The sequence below is a fragment of the Neltuma alba genome, unplaced genomic scaffold (assembly GCF_004799145.2).
Source record: "Neltuma alba isolate B1F8T4 unplaced genomic scaffold, ASM479914v2 tig00004940_pilon, whole genome shotgun sequence".
NCBI classification, from domain to species: Eukaryota; Viridiplantae; Streptophyta; class Magnoliopsida; order Fabales; family Fabaceae; genus Neltuma; species Neltuma alba.
The window spans coordinates 1-18,984 of record NW_021633919.1 but is presented as its reverse complement, the minus strand read 5'-3'; the positions used below and the strand labels follow the sequence as shown (position 1 = coordinate 18,984).

The 18,984-nt window shown below is 37.6% G+C and overlaps 1 protein-coding gene and 1 pseudogene across 1 annotated transcript; one reads left to right on the top strand and one right to left on the bottom strand.

Moving 5' to 3' along the window:
* The first annotated feature begins 290 nt into the window (after window positions 1-290).
* Window positions 291-7,325, top strand: LOC114746337 (uncharacterized). The gene is made up of 5 exons (XM_028934565.1): window positions 291-438; window positions 2,454-2,768; window positions 4,104-4,305; window positions 6,448-6,676; window positions 6,933-7,325. The coding sequence occupies exons 1-5, from the start codon at window positions 340-342 to the stop codon at window positions 7,186-7,188; spliced, it is 1,101 nt and encodes a 366-aa protein (XP_028790398.1). The 5' UTR covers window positions 291-339; the 3' UTR covers window positions 7,189-7,325.
* Window positions 7,326-9,202: 1,877 nt separating this feature from the next.
* LOC114746340 (pentatricopeptide repeat-containing protein At4g02750-like) lies at window positions 9,203-14,342 on the bottom strand (annotated as a pseudogene).
* Between the last annotated feature and the right edge of the window lie 4,642 nt (window positions 14,343-18,984).

Sequence of the window (18,984 nt, the reverse complement as noted above, 5' to 3'; positions counted from 1 at the left end):
TCACAATATTTTAAAATCTCAAAATAATACAAACAGTATGATTTGAAATTTTAAAATTCATCTACCCTAATTTGTTTTTTAGTATTTTTGAGAGTATTTTAATTTTTTTATTCCACGGGAATAAGAAATCCCTAATAAAATAATTGCCTTTTTTTTTGGCAACCTAAAATAATAAATGCATTTGAGCTAAAAAAAAACCTAAAATAATAAATGCATGAACCAACGATTTATTTAGGTAACACGAACGTCCTAAAAAGAAAAGTTTGGTCAAACGAACAAAGAATATACAAAGAAGAAACACATCCACGGGGAGCGGGAGAAGAGAGCAAGAGGAGCGAAATGAAGAAATCTGGAGGAGTGGAGAAGAAGAGGGTGCGACGCTCCTCCGCAGCCGCCCCGAACGGCGGCAGAGATCCCAATTCCGACCCACCGCCGAAGGTAACTTCTCTTTCTCTGCCTGTTTTACCATCATTCTTCGATCTGGGATTCCCCACTATTTTGGTCTGAATTATTTTTTCCCGTAAATGATAAATGTTGTTGCAATTTCAATTCTTCACCCTGTTTAATTACGACTTTATGATGATGTTATGTAATCGAGAAATAATTTTGGTAAATTGCGGCTGTTTCTCCTTGTCTTCCCAACTGTGTCATCTTTTGTGGCTGAGCTGATTGCCGCGGGTATTGGGCAGCTATACTCTGGCTTGAATTATAGGCTTCCCATTTGGACATTATAACGTGTTTTGAATAATTTGTGCATGTCGATCACATTTAATCTGTTAATGTTTATAGAATTGCAGCATTTTGTGCTCGATCTCAATTTGTTTTACTCTTAATTTGGTTGCTAAGTAACGGAGTGACAGGAATCCTGGGTATTCTTTTTTTTTTTTTTACTGACCTTCTTGGAGTTAGGATTTCATGATCTCCATGATTGTAACGAAGGCACTGTTGAAATTAAAACGTATCCTGAAGATCAATTATTAGGAAGCTATTTTGCGTGTAATTCTTTTTTTAAATTGTTTTTTAAGGTTTTTCTACACTCGACTCCCTGAGTTGTTTAAAACCTAATTATCACATGCCACAGCTATACTTTTAATTTATTCGAGAACAAGCTTCTTTCCAACAGAATTGTTAACTAAGCTTGTACTCTGTTGACGTTACGTGCATCTTCTTGTGCCGCCTTGACAGCACGTACATCTTTCCTCCCAAAGCTCCTAATGACCTAATTCAATGCAGCGCACTTAACTGCCACCAAATGGGCAAACTAATTCTTAAACATACACTTCTACTTCTTACCAACGAGGTATAAGTGTCATTTTCAAAACAATCAGTGCACGTCCTAGCACAAAATGTTTTTTTTTTTCCCGGGGGTGGGGTGGGGCTGGGTTGTAAGTATATGTTATAAAAGCTGGTGAGTCCGTGAGTGTGATTTAATCTAATTTTTAGATGCTATTTAATTGTTAAGGTTTTACTCTTCTTAGTTACTCAAAATACTGCGTGTAATGTATTTGAACAACCACTAGGCTTACATCTCATTTCAGTAATTATGTTACTAATCGAAGTTGCTTAGTATTGCAAGATGATATTGGTGAAATATTTCAAAACTTTGTAATATTTTTCTTGTAAGTATATGTTATAAAAGCTGGTGAGTCCTTGAGTGTAATTTAATCTAATCTTTAAATGCTATTTAATTGTTAAAGTTTTAATCTTCTTAGCCACTCAAAATGCTGCGTGTAATGTACTTGAACAACCACTAGGCTTACATCTCATTTCAGTAATTATGTTAGTAAACGAAGTATTGCTCCATGGTCTTGCCTATTATTGCAGGATGATATTGGTGACATATTTCAAAACTTTGTAATATTTTTCTTTGTTTAAAAAAGAACAAAAAAAATTGTTAGCTAAAATATCTCCAATGGTTATAATTTTTCCATCTTATTTTTAATGGAAAATATATAATGGAGGATGGTTTAAAGTGTTTGGCATTTCGCATTGAAATTTGAGATGTTATATTTAGCAATTATGAAAAATGGTTTGTTCTTTAAAAGATCATTATGTGAGTGTCTAGCTTTACATTTTGTGTGTTATATCTCAGTTACTTTTCTATCATATATTGGGATCTTTTTTCCTACTAACCAGATCATTTTGCTGAGCATGATGGCAGATTCAACATCCTTTTTAAATGCATGGAATTTGATTTGTAAAAAATTCTTAAATAAATCTTAGCAGCTCCTCTAATTTTAATTTTAGTTTACCCTCCAAAAAAAAATCCATTGCTTTCTTAATCCGCCATGATTGGGAAAGGTTAATTGTTCATTGTCTTTGTTTCTTTTTGGGCGCATGACATAGTAGATGTTTGGACCCAATGTCTCTTGCTAACTACTGAATAACTTCAATTTGAAAAGCCAAAGTATTCCTATTGTTTATGAATTATCCTTGATTGATTTAATTTTCAGAAACAAGCTGCCAAGAAAGATGTTTTTCAGTTGTTTGCTGAGAAAGTGAGGGACCATAAGGATTTGGTTTCTCGGTGGGCTGTTCTCCAGGAGACACGTGTTGAATATTTTAGAGGGAAGGATTTTGTGAACTTCTTAAAAAATCATCCAGAGCTCAAGGATATTCTAGAAGCAGATAAAAATATGGAAACAGAAGATATTGCCAATATCCTACTGAGAAAAAACCTTCTAGTGCGTTGCGATCGAGTGGTAAAGACTGTTCGTCCGGGGAAGAAAAAGTTGTCTACTTGGCCTGCACATTTAGAAATCTTTCCTGTAAGTGTTTTTGCTGCCCCCTTCAGTGGTTTTCAATTCTTAATGCAACTGTTGAGTTGCAATGTTAATATTCGAAGGTATTGCACATATTATGTGCCAAGTGGGGATTGACAAACATTGCCGAATCTCATAGGCACTACAATGTTTACCTGTTTCATTCTTTCTGGCTCTCGTTTCTCACCTTCTTTTTCAGCATTCCCTTACTCTCTGTCAGCGATTAATTGCCAAATAAACTTATGCTCTTGCTGTTTGCCCACTTGAAGCATGGCTTCTACTTTCTATCAGGTTGAACTGAGATTGCATTTTCAGACGGACCTTAATGAAAATGATTGAAGGCTTTTTAGGAGAAATAATAGTCCTTGAATGGAAAATGATATATTGTATTGGAATAACCCTTGCAATGCTGATTCTTTCAAATTTTCATGTGTAAACCCTGCAATTCTTTGATAAAATCTTGGAGGATTTTTCCTCCAGCTGGGAATTTGATGAAAACCTGGATAAATGATACCGAATAAAATGATTTTGCCTTTGCATTTCCATAGTTGAACCGTGACTGCTTCCTAGGTCTAGGGATGGAACTAGGACTGAAATTTTGAACTAGTCACCCGAAATTGAATTTATGTGGAAGCTGTGCCTCTAATATGGTTTATAGAATTATAACTAAATTAAAGGTAATTTTTCAATTTCAGGAGATTTTAGCATCCCCATAAATATGCAGGTCAAACTTTGCACAAGGTGGTTAATGGTTATCGTCCTGTGTCGGGATGTGGGAAAATGAATATCTTGATAATTGGAGCACCTACTTTGTGGGCCTTTTGTATTGTATTAATGACTTTTCCTGCTTTCTTGTGTCTTCATATCGATGACTAACTTTATTTTGTTCTATATCATTTTTATTTCTTTCTCTGGCTTGTCTATCGTGGGTTTTTGGAACTAGAGAGAGATTGCTTTGCATTGTCGTTTTTTAATGCATAGCAGGCCTTGTCTGGTCTGGTGCTTTCTCCTTTTGGGTAATACTACTATGTCATATATTATTCTCATATGGAATGCAAGGGAATATTATATTTAACTTGCACTCAAATTTTATTGGGAATTTTCTTAATCTTGAAAGCAACTCAAAAAGATAATATCATTTTCCTGAACTTTGGAGATATTTTATAATCCTTATAAGCTGTCTGTAAATGTTAAATGCATATTCTAATTGAAATCATTGGCTTGTTCGTAAACCTTTATATGATTTAATCTGATGTTTTACTCTACACTGTGTGCTAAAGAATTGATTTGAACTTGATTTCTTTGTGCTTCAATGTAACAATATTTGGCTGTCTTTGGCAGGAACAAGTATTTTCTGAAAATGATGCATTTTTTGCATGGACATTTGTAAAACGCCACCCGCTTTGGCAGACACTTCTCTCATTCTGCTGGCCCGTATTAACATTGGCAATTTGCTTATTTCCGGTGTATCCTCATCGCTGCAAGTTATTAATACTTTACTCATGTGCTGGGATCCTTTTCCTCATTCTCTCACTACTTCTGAGTAAGTTCTGTCTTTTCCATTTGAACTTGTTCATATAGATCTACAACTGATTCCGTTTTGATCCTCTTCATTACTTACTTTCATGGATCAAGTCAACACATTTTTGTCCGACATTACAGCACCATGCCATATGTTAATTTCTTAACAGTTATATACAACCCATTGTTTTGTGATTGATGTGCAATAGCTTCTTGTTGGATTGTATTTTGAATGCTTCCTATATTAGTATAAACAAGTATATGTCTTTTACCCTAGTCTCAATAGCTTTTGTTTCTTTTTGAAATAATTATAGAATGACTTTATCTATGATTTAGTGCTTCAAGTGATAAGGACCTTTGAGGCTTTTGTAAATATATGTAGCTCAAAATATTTGGAATTTTTACTTAATTCGAATATGTTGATGTTTTCAAACGCATGGAATATGAGAGGGTAGCAGGGTTTGTGAGGTTATATTGCGATAATTGATTGGACATCATCATTGCTATTACTAATTGAACATCCTTTTTTTACCCGTTCCATTTGGCTGCTATAGTCATTTTAGGCTCATCCCCATCCTCCTTAAAAAGAAGTGTAGTGTAGTATCTTAGTCTGTGCTAGATGCAATTAAGGTTCCATGCTAAATTTAATTTTGAATAAATAATGTATTGAATTTATAATTTTTGAATAGATGTTATTAGATGTCCTCTGTGGCTGTTTTTAGATATGTTGTCATTTAATTAATAAATGACATTGTTTTGAAGGAAACTATTGCCATGCAATAAGTAAAGGGATGTTTCTGAAGACTTCTGGATATCTGACATATGCAGAATATTTTCAGCACTTTTTTAACTTGAAATTTTTATGGAACTGGAATCGCCAATGCATTTCTGAGCTCCACTTTTGATTCAGATATCTAACTGGAATTATAGAAATATATCTGTGAGAGGTCAATAATACGTATATAGTCATAAAAGATTTGTTAGAATCCTTCTACTTGAAGGATGGGATGAATGGCAGTGTCACCTTCTGTTGAGAAAATAATAGATTGAACTGACAGGAACGATCAAAACATAATGTTGAATGATCTTCTGATAGTATGTAGGTAACACTTGTCAGAGATTATATGAAAACTATGTAGGAATTTGCTCTACAGCTTAAGCTTTTGAGTTCAAATGGTCGTTGTGCCACTATGCTTAAGGGGTCACGAGCTTGACCCTTGCTGCCCCTGATTCTAGTAAATAAAATTATGTTCTATTCTCACCTCGGTCCATAAGGCTTTCATGTGAGCGAACATGTGATAGAGATTATGTTGAAACTATTTGTGGATCTTCGCTTGATAGTTTATGATTTTGTCTTGCAACGGTCCATGACAACACCGAGCTTACGATCTCTAATAATACAGAAATGGTCACATGATGACATTTGCCTTCTTTATTTTGGGTGCAATGCAAGTAGTTGTTTTCTCGATGTACAAGGACTTCCTAAATCCTTATCACCTCTTATCAAGACATAAATGGCAGTCAAAGTGGGAGATATTGGACCTTAGGCAGGATTAGGATTAGGATTAGGATTAGGAGTAGTTTGTGCTGGGGGTTAGTGTAGGACCTATTTCAACTGGGATGATTTGTCGAAAACAGCTGAATTGCATTTGCTTCAGTTTTGGGCCGAAAATTTGACAATTTCAGGCTTTCACGAAATTCATTGAATGACCACAGACTTGTGATTCCAACAATTTTGGAGCTGTAACGATGGTGACTCGCATTATTTGTTTCATCTATAAGGGAAAGCTCTTTGAAGCAGAATCGTAACTGGCTCCCTACTTATGACATGTACATTCTCTTGATTCTGTCATCATAATTCCTGTTGTATAATGTTGCATGTGATATCGGCATGGAGGCTTCTGCTTAGTTGCTTTGATGATTTTTCTTTTCTTTCTCTCCCCCCCCCCCCCCACAACTCTCAGTGAACTCTAGAACCTGTTCTCATTATAGTCTTGCCAAATGCTCTGGGAATCAGATTATTCTATGACTTTATCGCCCTGCAGTTCAAACATGAATTTTGTTTACGGACATGGTTGCTTGTGTACTCTCTCTGAACTAGTGCACCCGAAATTGCTTCAGTTTTTTTCCTTGGTCCTCATTATGGATTGTTATTATCTTGCAGTAAGAGCTACAGTATTTGGTGTCTTATACATAATTCTTGGGAAACGGTATTGGTTTTTCCCTAACATTCTTGCTGAGGAGGCTACATTACGAGAGTTATTCAGATTTTGGCCTAAGAAAGATGAGGAGGAGCGACCCAAGTGGACAACTAGGCTTTTCTATGCAGGGGTTGCTGTGCTGGTCATATTATTGTTGAGGCATCATGCCCCTGATGAGGCTGCCAGAGCAAGGTGAGTATTATAATAGAAGAGTCAGAATCTGGTTCCAGTTCCTAGAGAACATATCCTGAAGTTGGTGAAAGTTGAACACAAAATACTGGCACTATCCGTATGGTATCAGTACCTTGCGTTCAACTTTACCGACTTTAGAGGATCTAGATCTGCTATATCTAATGACACCCTTTGAGTCTTTGACACCTGCTGTTACGCTACTCTGGTCTCCGGCGTTATCAGGAACTGAAGTTGGGTTTGTCTTGTCTTTGTGCAGGTACCAGAAGAGGGTATCTAACATAATTGACGATGTCCTTGAATGGTCTCCAAGCTTAGCCTTGTCTGGGATGATGGAGAAGCAACAAAATGTGGCTAATGGCACAGGCTTCAGCAATACTTCCTCAGAAGCGAACAAGACAGGTCCAGAGCATGCAGCCACACCTGATGGTGATGTAACGAGAACATTTGAGGAACAGGATAGTGAAGTTATTGAAAACATGAATGATGCAGATGAAGATAAACAGAGTGACTAGGTGATAGTTATATATTTAAACCCAATATTTTTAGTGACTAGATTATAAATTTCTCCTCCTTTGAGTGTAAAACCATGTATGGAACTATAGCTTCCAAATGAGTTTTTGAACGGAAATGCTGCTCTTTCCCTTCCTTCCTTCCTAGAAGCATGCTTCTCAACCTTTTCTCGCATGGGGAAAACATTAAACTTGAACTGCCTAAATTTAAGTTGAACGGTATGGAATTTGAATTGGGAAGAGAATGAAATAGAGAAATCAGATGTCGTGCACACTAGCATATGACTTCTACAGTTGCTTAATAAAAGAATTCATCATTAAATCTTCATTGATCAAAGCTTGGCATCATGTTGATCGTCCTTGCTTCAAATGAATCAGCATATCAGGATCAATAAATAAAGAAGGGGAACATCTGGTAAAGGATAAATGCAGGGGAGAAAGTGCCTATGTCATGTAGAACACCATGCGGAGTATGTAAATGGGGGAAATGTATTATTTCTCACGCGACGGCGAGTACTGTAGGACTGAAGTAATGTAAGCTTTTGGTTCATTTATAAAGTTGGTTAAGCTGCGTACAACAGCATGAAATATTTTGTTAGATATATTCAATATGCTAAAGTATTTTGTACTGTATTTAGTATTTTAAAATATTTTTTCAGATACATTTAATATCCTAAATAGGGCTGCACATAAGCAAGGTTGGTTTGGGCATGACCTTTGCCTGATGCTCAGTCCAAATGATCAATGGATTATATTTTGAAACCCATTGTTGAGCCTGTCCAGTGAAAGCCCAAGTTATTTAGTATAGGACTGTGTAGGGTTAGGCAAGATGGGCTTCCTTGCCCACCCTAAGTGATGATGCATTGATTGGTTGTTCATATTATGTGAAAATTTCCACCAAACTTGATAAATAATATTTTGATTTTTAAATGTATTTTATAATTTCACAATTTAGAATATTTCAATATATATATATATATAAACAAGACACTACAAATTCATATATCTATTTATCATTCTATAATCAAACACATTGTGATAAGTTTTCAAACAACATCCATAATCAAATATATCAACAATTTAAATCTTGAAATATATAATTCTACCACATATAAAAATTACATGCGTGTGTATTTATATTAAATATAATTATATATCATGAATATATGTATATTATATATATTGAATATAATTATATATATAAACTCTGGATAAGGCCAAATGGATAGGGCAGTATAACTTGCCCAATGTCCAGCCTTGCCCGAAAATGCTCATCTATTGTTTGAGTAGCTTTTTAAGGGCTGGGCCGGGCATAATTTCACTTGGCTCGAGTGGGTATTACAAGTTTTTGAGCCTAATAAACACCCCTAATCCTAAAATATCTTGTACCCCAAAAAATATTGAAAGAAATACTTTATTGTGCTTGATATACATGCATTGAATGGACCTTTTGAGGAGTTAATGATGAGGTTAAAATCTCTCATGAAATAATACTTTGAAAACACAGTTGCTTCTAAAATATTGATACTTTAAGAATAAAGTTACACTATAAAACAAGTGATGCTAAATGTACTATAAAATACTCTAAGGTACTGAACATGCCTGAGAAAATATTTTAGAATGCTAGCCAGTTTAAACCCTCCATCTTAGTTAAAGAGAATTCTGTTTATTTGACCTAAACAATGATGGCGAAAACGTGTTATTTTGATTTTTAACTTGTGTGTACATGTTTGAACTTCTTTTGCCATGTATTGCTACCACATGATCAGTTTTGCCAAGTGTAGGAAATTTGCCAAGTCAGCCTACGGTTGATGATGTTTTTATATTATTAGAAATGGATGTGCTCAAAATGCCACGCAATTTGGAGAGAAAGATGATATTGCTTAATTGCCAGCAAATGATTGTATTTCACCTATAGACAAGTGATGAACAGACCAATAGTAAATTATGGCTAACCTGTACAAACAAGTCATTTGCTTCTTGGATCCATGAACGCAAAAGTAAATCAGGAAAAAAAAAAAAAAAAGTGCTGAAAAATTTTAGGAAGTTAAAGCTAAAGCTGGATAGAATATTCTTATGGATTTCTTCTACAAGATTTGAGAGTCCGTCTCTGCAAGGTAAATACCTGCTCATGTTGGCATTCAGTGGAGGTGATCTTATGAATGATCCTACAAGATTTCACTTAACCTATGAGATCAATAAGCATGTAACTGTAAATCAAGAATTGGTTTGATTCGTTCCAATTCTCTTGCTCCTTGCTATTGCTCAAACCATCCCAAGCCTTCACATCAAATTAGAAGTGAGCATTCCTGCAATAATTGTAGGGCAAATTCAAAACCAACAAGCACGTAGCTTGAGGAAGGAGCTACACTGTTTGTACCTGAAATGATGACTTAAAAGAAGCAGCCAAACTTCCACAAGAATTTGTCAACATTAACATAGCTGATAATCACATTCTCTGTGAAGTGATCTGATCGAATGAGAACATCAATATTGACATATAGATTGCTTGGTTAAAATGTCAAAAAGTAAAAAGCCGATGTCTGGTGTGTCGCCTTTGTCTTTCATGTGTGTGTTTAAGGTCTTCAGTATATTCTTTTCAGGTCTCAACTTTGCTGGATCATCTGAAACAAAGGATTGTATCTGATTTCTGATTTCAATCCAACTGCAGCCAGGCAGCTTCCCCGCTCCTTTGTCCCTCATGAGGACTCTCACTCTCTCAACTTCTTCCCATTTTCCAGCCTCAGCATGCATATTTGACAGCGTAATATAGTTTGAGGCATTATGTGGTTCGAGTTCTACAAGCCTCTCAGTAGCAAATCTAGCGAGTTCTAAATTCCTGTGTACACGACAAGCTCCAAGCAGTGAACCCCACAATCCAGCATTTGCTTTGACGTTCTTCATCCCCTTCACTATTTCAAAGGCTTCCTCTAACCTTCCCATGCGACCAAGCAAATCAACCAGGCAGCTATAATGTTCAGCCAAAGGTTCTATGGCAAATTCTTCAATCATGGCTTTAAAAAAGTTTAAGCCTTGATCAGCTAAGCCAGCATGGCTGCATGCTGACAACAACCCAATGAAAGTTACATTGTCAGGCGTTGTCCCCTCTAGTAACATCTCTTCAAAAAGCTTAAATGCCTCTTTTGCATACCCGTTTAGAGCATAACCTGAAATCAAGGAATTCCAAGAAACAAGATCAACATGATCAATATCTCTGAACACTTGTTCGGCTCTATATACCCTTCCGCATTTGGCATACATGGAAATCAGGGCATTGGAAACAAACAAATCGTTTATATAGCCACTCTTTAGAATGTAATCATGGAGTTGTTTGCCAACTTGCAGAGCAGCCAGGTTGGCACAAGCACTTAACCCACATGCTAAAGTTGATTGATCAGGTTTGTTTCCTTCTGGACCCATCAGAACTAGACTCTTGACAGCTTCAAAGAATAAATTATTTTGTATGAAACCAGTAATTAGAGAATTCCATGAAACTATATTCTTTTCTCCCATGTCCTGAAAGATGTCTATTGCCTTATCCATCTGTCCCACTTGAGCATACCCAGAAATCATAGTACTCCACGTAACTGTGTTCTTAACAGGCATTTCTCTAAATAACTTAAGAGCAGCGTCCATTCTTCCACACTGGACGTAGCCTGCAATCATGCTATTCCAACAAATAACATCACGAGCGCCCATTTGACTAAAATTTGACTAGCCTCATCTATCTTTTTATTCTGTACTAATCCTGATATCATTGCCGTTTGCGCTGCTATGTCTTTGTAGGGCATCCGATTGTAAGTTTCTAGTGCCTGATCAAGCTTACCAGCCCTAAAATACCCATTTATTATTGAAGTCCATGACACACAATCTTTCTCTGGCATTTCCATGAATAGCTTAACAGCTTCATCAATTTGTAAATCATGCACATATGCTGCTATCATTGCATTCCAAGAAACCAAATTCTTACTAGGCATTTTATCAAAGAGTTTTCTAGCCTCTATAATTTTACCATGTCTTGCAAATCCACACAACATTGTAACCCAAGAAACAGCATTAGGATTCGGAATTTTTTCAAAGAACTGCCAAGCAGATCTCAAGTCGCCAATATCAATGAACCCAGCCACCATCAAGTTCCATGAAACCACATTTTTCTTGACCATCTCAGTGAAAAAATTCAATGCCATATGCATTTCCCCTTTTCGGGTATATCCAGCCAGCAATGAGTTATAAGAAACCAAATCCTTGACCGGCATGAGATCAAACATTGCCTTAGCATCATTAAACTGACCCTTCTTTGCATAACCAGCAATCATTGCATTCCAACATGCAGTGTCTGACTTATCTGGAACCAAATCGAACAGTTCTCTAGCCTTTTTAAGCTGCCCCTCATGAGTATAGCAAGTTATAATCAATGCCCAAGAATAATTGTCTCTTTTAGGCATTGCATCAAACAATGCATTAGCTTCTTTGACCATATTGTTATGTAGATAACCAGCAATCATGGTGTTCCATGAAATAAGGTTTCTTCGGGACATTTTGTCAAACAATTCTCTGGCATCATTGATTCTACCATTTTTAGCAAAAACTGATATCATGGAATTGTATGTGACAAGGTTTTTCCGAGTCATTTGTGAAAAAACTTTGATGGCCTCTTCAAGTCTTCCCACTTTTCCCAGCTGAATAATCTGCTGATTCTGGTTGAAAACATGTCTACCTTGTTCGCCTATTGATATAAGATTATGCTTCATTGTTTGAGGGACTATAAACAACTTTGTGGCTTAGTTGCAATCATCATATTGACCTTTTTCCAAGGCACCGTGGATAAGGTGCTTAGAGACTGTAGTTGGTGATTTGCTTTCTAAGCTAAGCATATAAAAAGACCTCCAGGGTGCTTCTATATGTTGGTAGTCTTTTATGGGCAATTTGGATTCATCAAGCTCTGCAAACTTGCAATCCATTCTTCAAAGTTGGCAAAGAAACAGAAGTCTAACTGTGACTGCAAAATTGAGTTAAACGAAGTGTGAGGAACAAACTCTAACAGAGTTAAGAAGACATCACATGGCCTGCAATATGGAACATTTTGGTAGACTTTTTAGGGCATCAAAAAAAGCGTTGGATCTTACAACACAGCATATTTATTGTTATCTTGTACTTCCTCTATCCCTTTTTATAAGCAACATTGGATTCCATTACGTAGATCAAAAGTTAGTTAAAGACAATAAATAGGTAAAAATTAAAAGTTCTTTCTTCAAAATACCCTTATTTATTTTGGGGGGGAAGTATAAGAAAGAGAATAAGAAAATTATTATAATAAAGAGAATTATGAAAGAGAGAGAATGTGTGATGGAAAGAGATGATGTTTTGGGAAATGAGATAATAAATATATTGAATATTAAAATAAGTAATTAATAGGGGTAAAGTAGGAAATTTGTCATAAAAATTTAAGACAACTTACAAATGTTGCTTATATTTAGGAACAAGAGGGAGATGGCAATTGTTGCTTATAAAAAAGGACATAGAGAGTATAAAATACCAATTATAACATTTGGATTAAAAAATTTTTCATTGCCATATTGAACTTGAAAACTATGATATCTCATCCCAACATAACATTAAGGTTACCACGGCAATGTGATATAACAGTGCACCAAAAGGCTCCTTAAAATAGCTAACCTAAATCCTGAAGCAGTAGATATCATTCCATTTATCATTAAAATCTTATAATAATGAACTTCTGACTTTCAAGGCTTTGTCATTATAATCCCAAAATGAGAAGATAGTTTCTTGAATTATGCCAAATAGTTCTTCCAGATTATGAATGATGTTATGTTCTCAAAATGCAAATTATGAACGATAATAGCAATCAGAACTTGAACACTCGAGCCCTTTCAAACCCTTGTTTCTCACCAGCAAAATAGAGCTTTGAAAGAACATTAGTGCCTTTAACAAACTAAGAAATATCGTTGATTCATGCTACAAGCCATAGCAAGCAAGACCCCCGGGGGGGGGGGTTATAGAATGGCATTGATATGTATCTTGCAGTTTGCGCAACCTCTTAGCAATCAAAACCAACACACACGCACAGACTAAACCCACACATAACTTCCTTGTTTTCCTTTTCTCAGGCACATGCCTTTCTTGCTCTCTCTTCTTTTTTCTCTTTGGGTACAATAACGAAGCATATCTGCAACAAGTACATGGTTTTTCGATCAAACTACACATTTATTACATTTTAAAAGGGAATATGATGGGAAAAATATAAGAAACTGCATTTAAGCCTTAATCACAAGCGTGCTAGATGAACAGTAACAGCATCATGTTGGCTCAGTGAACTATCTAGTTGCACTAATAATCACGTGCTAATTATATTGAGACAAAGAACTAAATAACATCAAAACCATTACATTAAAATGCTGAAAGGGGGAAGTGCAAAGTTTAACCGATAGAGAACAAATAAGGAAATGATAAGCCACCCCATGAACTAGCATGAAATTCCAGATTGATTGTCAATATGACACTGAGTAGTACAAAACTTAATGCATCCAGGAGTCAACAAGGTGATTCACGATTATTAGTTGTGTTCAAAATAGTAAAATGCAATTATAATCATTATGCTCAATCAGAAGTTAAACATACTGCGCATCTTCAACGTTGTTAATCTCAGCCGGCCTATTTTGCGATGAATCACCAGCTTTCTTCAAAGTGTCCCCGACCATTATGATTCTCGACTTCTCTGCATTACCCCCTTTTAAAGCACTCAGAAATTAGATAACAGTTAAAGCCACTGAAGAAGAAACCAGAAATGCTGAAAACGGAGCGTAGAAATTGATCAATCAATATACTTTGCTCCACTTTGGATCCTTGAGGCTATGGGGTTGCAGTACTTAAGTTATGCTTGAGCCACCTCGTGATATGTGATGCAACAACAAAAGAATCCTGCAAGAGATTGTAAAGGCCAGGGAATTCGTGGGCTTTGGAAAGTACTGGTAGGGTTGCTCGAAGGTCCAAAACTGAATCGAACAAGAGTCAACTTTCAAAGGAGGAGCATCCTCAGTTTCGTGATTCATCGATGACTGGTGTGTTTCCGTGAAGCAGGAGCGCCAGGAAAAGGAGGGAAACAATGGCCGCTTATTCGGAAAACCATACTGAGAACGCGCGTTTTGGTAATGGGGAAGTTTGGCGGCCTGTTTGGAACGGGCACTATCAAAAGCAGCTTTGCATCTCTCAGGGCGTCAAAAGCAAGCTCTTTTTATAAAAAAAAAATTTACAAATCAAAACAAATTTCTTAACATATTTATTTTGTACTATATCATAAATCATTTTTAAAATTATGCCAAGCACTTCCTAAACCCGACAACCTAAAAAATTATTTATCGTGCAAAGAGTGCAATCTCATCCAAATTGTTAATGGAAGATATGTCCGTTAGTTTTTTATTTATAGCTGGCCTTTTTTTTTTTTTTTGAATGAAAACTCTGCAATCTACTTAACCTAAGAACCAAAAGAGTACAAAGCCTAGTTACTTAGCTCCTTTTATCAACCCCTACCTCTTGTACAAAAGGTGGTTGTTGACGATAAAAAGAAGCTAGTAGAAAATCTAAAAGGATGTATGTAAAGTAAGGAGAAGTGAGAGTTTAGAGAGAGACGCCCTCTCTTGGTTTTGGTGTTGAAAACCCCTACGCTAGTCTCGGAGGACCGCCACTAAGAGCGAAAGCCTCCGCTACCCACTACGGTAGAGGAAAAGAGCGAGACACTCACCTACCACCTCTATGGGAGGAGCAAAAGAGTGGGAACACAGATCGATCATCCAATGGAGTAGAGTGTCAAAGTGCCCTTGCAAAAAAACAGAGAATGCACCCCTAGTGCAGAAGACACAAGGAAAAGTTCACATGCATGAACGCAAAGGAAGCGGTGTGGATATGGACATCGAAGAACATGAGATGCCTAATGAAGGGGACAACGTAACCTGGTCAAAGGTTCAGAAGCAACTTTTCCATGATGACCCTCCAGAGGCAATGGAGGATGATGTAGCACCCCGGACCCACCTTACCAAAACCATGCAACAAACAGGCCTTCTTTCAAGGATAAGGTACTGGGCAACCAATCCCCAAGAAAGGAACAGGCACTACCCCAAGAAGAAGTTATCATAGAGATAGGAGACGTGGAAATCAACAAAGATGGGATAATCCCAGTGATTACCTTCTCATAGCATGTGAAGGAAATATTAAACAGTTGCATAGGCATGCAGTAGTCGTTAAGATTCTAGGTAGGTACATCAGGCAAGATATACTATACTTGAAGATCATCAAGCTGTGGCGTCCCACAAGCAACTTCAAACTCACTAAACTCGATGGTGGATGCTATATGGTTAAGTTGGAAAATGGATTGGACTATAAAAATGTGATGTTGGGCAAACCATGGGTAGTGCTAGGACACTACTTGACCGTCCACCCATGGGAACCATCACTTTCCCCCCAAAACTTGGAAATTAAGCAAGTATTTGGATGGGTAAGGCTGCTAGGACTCCCTTACTACTACTACCACAAGAATGTATTGCGTGCTATCAATGAAGCTATTGGTCAAGTGCTCGAGATTGATTATAATACGGAAGGGGTTGACAAGGCTCACTTTACTCGTCTAGCTGTCAAAATTGATCTCACAAAACCCCTAGTCTCTATGAGCAAGCTAAATGGGGTCACGCAACTAGTAGAATGTGAAGGCTTTAAATGTGGCAGATATGGGCATCTGGATGCCTTATGTCCTCTAAAATTCAACCAGCAAAAAACAAACGATCAGGAAAAGTCACTATTACCACCAAATCTGTGTAGGATGAACAGGCACTGGAGAGTTTAGGCTGCACGGCGCATAAAACAACAGAGTGTGAGGAGAAGGTTTTTGGGACCTGGATGCAAGTACCATCTCGAGCCTGGCAGAGTGGAAGAGGCGGCAGGAAATCAGCTGACACAATGACCCCCCGAAATGACAATGAGAGAAACAGGTTTGACCTGCTCAAATCCTCGGATGAAGGGAATAGTCACCAAACTAGCAACCCTCTACATTAGTATAGCAAGACAATAGTTTAGCTCAAGCCCAAGATTATATGAAGAAGAGGGCAAGTAAGGAAAATCAGAAAAGTCAACCCTAAGAAAGAAAAAGGTGATAATCAAGACTGCCAATGTTAAAAAGCCTGACCAACCTAGAGTAAACAAAGACACAATCTTCAAAACTCACGCATACAGAGAATCCCAAGTCTAAACCAGCCTTGATCCCACCAGGAACACTGTAATCTCCTTGTCAGAACAACATACAACTCTAGGACCAGTCATAGACAAGCCAACCAATCTAAGTAGGCTGGCAATGGAGAAGCCCATTTCAACAATACAGGCTGGCAAAGAAAAAGCCTCCCAGAACTACCAAATATAAGCCCTTCCAAAGGGGTTACAAAATCCAGCATCCGATTCGAATAAAAAATCTCAAGCCCAAATTTAAAGACCCTGTGGGCACTCCATCTGAAGAGCTAACCAAGGCCTTGGCAGAGGCACTCGACTCCTCAATACCTTTAGACGAGGAAGCTTTGTACTCTGAAGCGATAGATACAAACCTTGACGATGATACGGCATCTGAACGCTCCGAAATGGAGCACTAATTCTCTACCTCGTGAATAAATCCTACTTTGTTTGGAATTGTCAGGGAGCCCCATCTAAAAGATTTCAGTGAACCTTGATCTCTTTCTTTCAAGCTTATAAGCCTGATGTTGTAGTCATGATAGAGTCACTATCTTGGGCTCAAGGTAAACTTAGTTATAAAGAAAACTGGATTTCCAAACTCCCACAGAGTGGAAGCTGCAGGCTTCTCTGGTGGAATCTGGATTCTGTGGAAAGATGATATAACAGTCAAGATTATGCAAAATCATCGACAATTTATTCACACCTCCATAATTGTTGACCTTGGTGTCCGGCCCATCCATTTCACGGTCGTTTATGAAAGCCCTTAGTAGGCTATGTGGGAGAGGCTCTGGAATCAACTCCTTCAATTGGCAGCTTAAATAGATAGTCCCTGACTCCTTGCAGGGGACTTCAATGTCACTATCTCCAATGAGGAAAGGCAAGGCGGAGCCCCTCGTTTGTAGTCAGGCTGTAAAAGTTTTAAAAGATTCATTGAAACAACAGGACTAATAGCCCTTGGCCATACAAGGCCTAAACACACTTGGCAGAGAGGAAACCTCAGAGTAAGACTAGACAGGGCCCTAAGCAATGGTTCGTGGATAAAAGCCCAACTAAGCACCCAGATTATGCATCTGCTCAAAATCAGCAATGATCACAGGCCACTTCTAATAACACAAGTAAAGGTGAGCCCATACACACAGAAGCCTTTTCGTTACCTAGTCTTGTGGGCCCATCATGCAGACTTCGTAAACTTGGTCTCAAGCACATGGAAGAATGATCAGAGCCTAGTTAGCAATATTAAAGCTTTCACTTGAGCAGGTACCAAGTGGAATAAAGAGACATATAGATCTATGGGGAGAAAGAAATTGAAGCTACGATTGTGGGTGTTCAAAGAGCTCTAGAATGACAGCCTTTCTCACATTTTCACCTACACCTTGAACGCTCTTTGATCAAAGATTATGAGCAGATCTGCTACTAAGAAGAGGTGCTTTAGATGCAAAAAGCAAGATGCTAATAGATCCGAGATGGAGACCACAACACAAAGTACTATCACATAAAAGCTCTAATAAGAAGAAGACGCAATCGCGTTTTGATGCTTCAATCTGAGGAAGGAACTTGGGACTCTGACCAAGAGAAGCTTAGCTCCATGGCTATGGACTTCTTTAGGCATCTTTACTCCAAAGACCAAGTCCCTTATAATCCAAGTGAATACACAAGTGTGTTTCCTAACTTTTCTGATACCATGATTCAATCACTTGAATGTTGCTTAACAAAGAAAGAAACTAAAAGAGCCTTATTTGACATACATCCAATTAAATCTCCTAGATCTGATGATCTCCATGTATCTTTCTTTCAAACTTACTAGGAGGTGGTGGGAGACTCTCTGCATAACGAGATCAAAATAGTCTTTGATGGAGGCGGCATCCACAAAAGTATAAATCGTACCCAAATTGCTTTAATTCCCAAAGTAGACAGCCCGCAAACTTTGAAGGAGTTCAGACCGATCGGCCTTTGTGACACACATACAAGCTCATAACGAAGATCATTGCCAATAGACTCAAGCAAATCATGCCCCACCTTATACTAACCTACCAGTCTAGCTTTATAAAAGGACAAGTCATCATAGATAACATCATTGTGGCTCAAGAGGCAATACACTCTATGAGGAAGAAAACATGCAAGATAGGATGGATGGCAATCAAAGTTGACTTGGAAAAAGCTTTTGATAGATTACAATAAGACTTTATTGAGGATACCCTCAGAGAGGCAGGACTCCCTACCGGCCTCTGTTCATTGATGATGAAATGTATCACTACCCTATCCATGCAAGTACTATGGAATCGCAAGGCCTCAACACCTTTTCGACCAATGAGGAATCAGGCAGGGTGACCCACTATCGCTCTATATTTTTGTGATGTGTATGGAACACTTATCCCAAACTATTTGTGCTGAGGTTAGTAATGGTATATGGCAACCCATTAAGATGGGGAAAGGTGGACCCCCCTCTCCCATTTATTCTTTGCCAATGACTTGATCCTCTTCAACTCCACCACTCAGTCACAAGTTCCACTAATCCAAAGAATCCTGAATGATTTCTGCAAATACTCTGGCCATAGAGTCAGCAATGCGAAG

Excerpts from the sequence above, each read along its gene's own strand:
- LOC114746337 (XM_028934565.1), top strand. The coding sequence starts at position 340 with ATGAAGAAATCTGGAGGAGTGGAGAAGAAGAGGGTGCGACGCTCCTCC. Across the intron at positions 2,769-4,103 it reads CACATTTAGAAATCTTTCCT|GAACAAGTATTTTCTGAAAA; the intron begins GTAAGTGTTTTT and ends TGTCTTTGGCAG. Across the intron at positions 4,306-6,447 it reads CATTCTCTCACTACTTCTGA|TAAGAGCTACAGTATTTGGT; the intron begins GTAAGTTCTGTC and ends ATTATCTTGCAG.